General features: G+C 59.5%; 1 protein-coding gene across 1 annotated transcript; it reads left to right on the top strand.

Moving 5' to 3' along the window:
• The first annotated feature begins 420 nt into the window (after nt 1-420).
• Nucleotides 421-3,107, top strand: LOC129083504 (zinc finger X-linked protein ZXDB). Its single transcript, XM_054589339.1, has one exon. It carries the CDS (start codon nt 421-423, stop codon nt 2,869-2,871), a length of 2,451 nt encoding a protein of 816 aa, XP_054445314.1. The 3' UTR covers nt 2,872-3,107.
• Nucleotides 3,108-3,142: the final 35 nt, after the last annotated feature.

Genomic DNA, 3,142 nt, shown 5'->3' with positions numbered 1-3,142 from the left:
AAGCACCATGCTTAGCACTGGGAGGGGCTGGGGGTGTTTGTTTTGGTATATACAGTGAGGTACGGATTTCAGTTGCATTTAGCAGATAGACATCTAGGTATTCCAGCACCATTTACCAAATGAACTGTCATTTCCCTATTACCTGGGAAGATCTGCTGGATTTCCTACTAATATTAACTGTGGGATTTATTTATGCATACCAGGCTCTGCCTCTGGGCTTTCTTTCTGTTCCAGAGACCCAGTACCACAATATTTAAATCACTGTGGCGTTAAACACGTTTTAATATCTGATAGGGCCAGTTTCTGCGCATTGCACATTTTTTTTTTTTCCCTTTCAGGAACGTGTTCGGGCCCGCGGCAGGGGGCGGGGTCGCACCTCCTCCGCGGCTCTGGTTCCAGCGGAGCCTCACGGACGCGGAGATGGAAATCCCGAGGCTGCTCCCGGCTCGCGGGACGCGACAGGGCGGCGGCGCTGGCAGCCCCGCGGGCGGCGGCCGAGTCCACGGAGGCCCTGACCCGCGGGCTGGCCAGGCCCCCGCGCGCCGCCTCCTGCTGCTCCGGGGCCCCCAAGATGGCGGGCCCGGGCGGCGGCGCGAGGAGGCCCGCGCGGCCTCACGGGGCCCGGGCTCCGGCCCGAGCCCTTTGGCGCCGAGGCCCGATCAGCCTGGCGGCGGCGGCGGCGGCGGCGGCGGCGGCAGCGGCGGCGGCGGCGGCGGCGACTTCTTCCTGGTGCTGCTGGACCCGGTGGGTGGCGACGTGGAGACCCCGGGTGCTGGCCAGGCCGCAGGGCCCGTGTGGAGGGAAGAGGCCGAACCCAGCCCAGGGCTCCAGGGGGGCGAGAGCGGCGCGAACCCCGCGGGCCGCCCTGCGCCAGGCCCCCGCTGCCTGTCCGCGCTTCCTGCTCCGGCCCCGTCCTCGGTCCCTGCCCCAGGCCTGGGCCCCGCCGCGGCCTTCGCGGGCACCGTGACCATCCACAACCAAAACCTGCTGCTGCGCTTCGAGAACGGCGTCCTGACCCTGGCCACGCCCCCGCCGCCAGCCTGGGAGCCTGGGGTCGCGCCTGCCCCGCAGCCCGGGGGTCTGGTCGCCCCGCAAGCGGGGGTCCCGCACGCCGCGCAGCCGGGCGACTGCCCGGAGCTGCCGCCGGACCTCCTGCTGGCCGAGCCGGCGGAACCCGCGCCCGCCCCTGCGCCCGAGGAGGAGGCGGAGGGCCCGGCCGCCGCCGAGAGCCCCCGCGGGCCGCTGGGCCCGGGCTCCGGCATGGTGCTGTACCTGTGTCCAGAGGCGCAGTGCGGGCAAACCTTCGCCAAGAAGCACCAGCTAAAGGTGCACCTGCTGACGCATAGCAGCAGCCAGGGCCAGAGGCCCTTCAAGTGCCCCCTGGGCGGCTGCGGCTGGACATTCACCACCTCCTACAAGCTCAAGAGGCACTTGCAGTCGCACGACAAACTGCGGCCCTTCGGCTGCCCGGCGGAGGGCTGTGGTAAGAGCTTCACCACCGTGTACAACCTCAAGGCGCACATGAAGGGCCACGAGCAGGAGAACTCGTTCAAATGTGAGGTGTGCGAAGACAGCTTCCCCACGCAGGCCAAGCTCAGCGCCCACCAGCGCAGCCACTTCGAGCCCGAGAGGCCCTACCAGTGCGCCTTTTCCGGCTGCAAGAAGACGTTTATCACGGTGAGTGCTCTGTTTTCCCATAACCGCGCCCACTTCAGGGAACAGGAACTCTTTTCCTGCTCCTTTCCTGGCTGCAGCAAACAGTACGACAAGGCTTGTCGGCTGAAAATCCACCTGCGGAGCCACACAGGCGAGAGACCTTTCCTTTGTGACTTTGACGGCTGTGGCTGGAACTTCACCAGCATGTCCAAACTGTTAAGGCACAAAAGGAAGCACGACGACGACCGGAGGTTCATGTGCCCTGTGGAAGGCTGTGGGAAATCTTTCACGAGGGCCGAGCATCTGAAAGGCCACAGCATAACCCACCTGGGCACAAAGCCTTTTGTGTGCCCCGTGGAAGGCTGCTGTGCCAGGTTCTCTGCTCGCAGCAGCCTCTACATTCACTCCAAGAAACACTTGCAGGATGTGGACACCTGGAAAAGCCGCTGCCCAGTCTCCACCTGTAATAAACTCTTCACGTCCAAGCACAGCATGAAGACCCACATGGCCAAAAGGCACAACCTCGGCCAGGATCTCTTAGCTCAGCTAGAAGCTGCAAATTCTCTTACACCCAGCAGTGAACTTACCAGCCAGGGACAGAGTGATCTCAGTGATGCAGAGCTAGTGTCTCTCTTCTCTGATGTGCCTGGTAATAGTTCTGCTGCAGTGCTGGACACGGCATTGGTGAACTCTGGAATCTTGACTATTGACGTGGCTTCTGTGAGCTCCACTCTGGCTGGGAACCTCCCTGCTAACAATAATAATTCCTTAGGGCAGGCTGTGGACCCACGGGCCTTGATGGCCACCACTGACCTTCCTCAAAGTCTGGATACCTCTCTCTTTTTTGGAACGACAGCCACCGGCTTTCAGCAGAGCCCCTTAGATATGGATGACGTTGCCAGTCCAAGTGGGGGGCCATTGGGATCTCTGGACTCTTTGGCTATGAAAAACTCCAGTCAAGAGCCCCAAGCTTTGACCCCCAGCAGTAAGCTAACTGTGGACACAGATGCGCTGACTCCGTCAAGCACCCTTTGTGAGAACAGTGTCTCAGAACTACTGACGCCAACCAAAGCAGAATGGAACGTACATCCTGACTCTGACTTCTTTGGACAGGAGGAAGAAACCCAGTTTGGATTCTCCAACCCAGCAGGAAACCATGGCTGTCAGAAAGAAACAGATCTTATCACAGTGACTGGCAGCTCGTTTTTGGTATGAACTAACTATTCATTCCTCGCCTCATGGCTTACGTTTATTAATTACACTCATTTTCAAGGATGTCCTGGACTAAATGTGTAACTGCAGTCAATTTTTTACAGGTTTGAGAAAGAACAGAGCCCCAGGCTACAAGTTTGGAGGTTTAAATTCTGACCTTGAGTCTGGAACTGACGAGTTGTGTGACCCTGAGCAAGTCACCTAACCTATCTGAGCCTTAATGTTCTTATTTATAAAATGAGGTGGTTTGAATAGATTGTTTCTAAGGTCCTTT

This window comes from Pteronotus mesoamericanus, unplaced genomic scaffold, assembly GCF_021234165.1.
Source record: "Pteronotus mesoamericanus isolate MK-2021 breed Mesoamerican mustached bat unplaced genomic scaffold, CSHL_Meso_final contig_1248, whole genome shotgun sequence".
Classification (NCBI taxonomy): Eukaryota; Metazoa; Chordata; class Mammalia; order Chiroptera; family Mormoopidae; genus Pteronotus; species Pteronotus mesoamericanus.
This window is presented reverse-complemented; position numbering and strand designations above follow the sequence as displayed.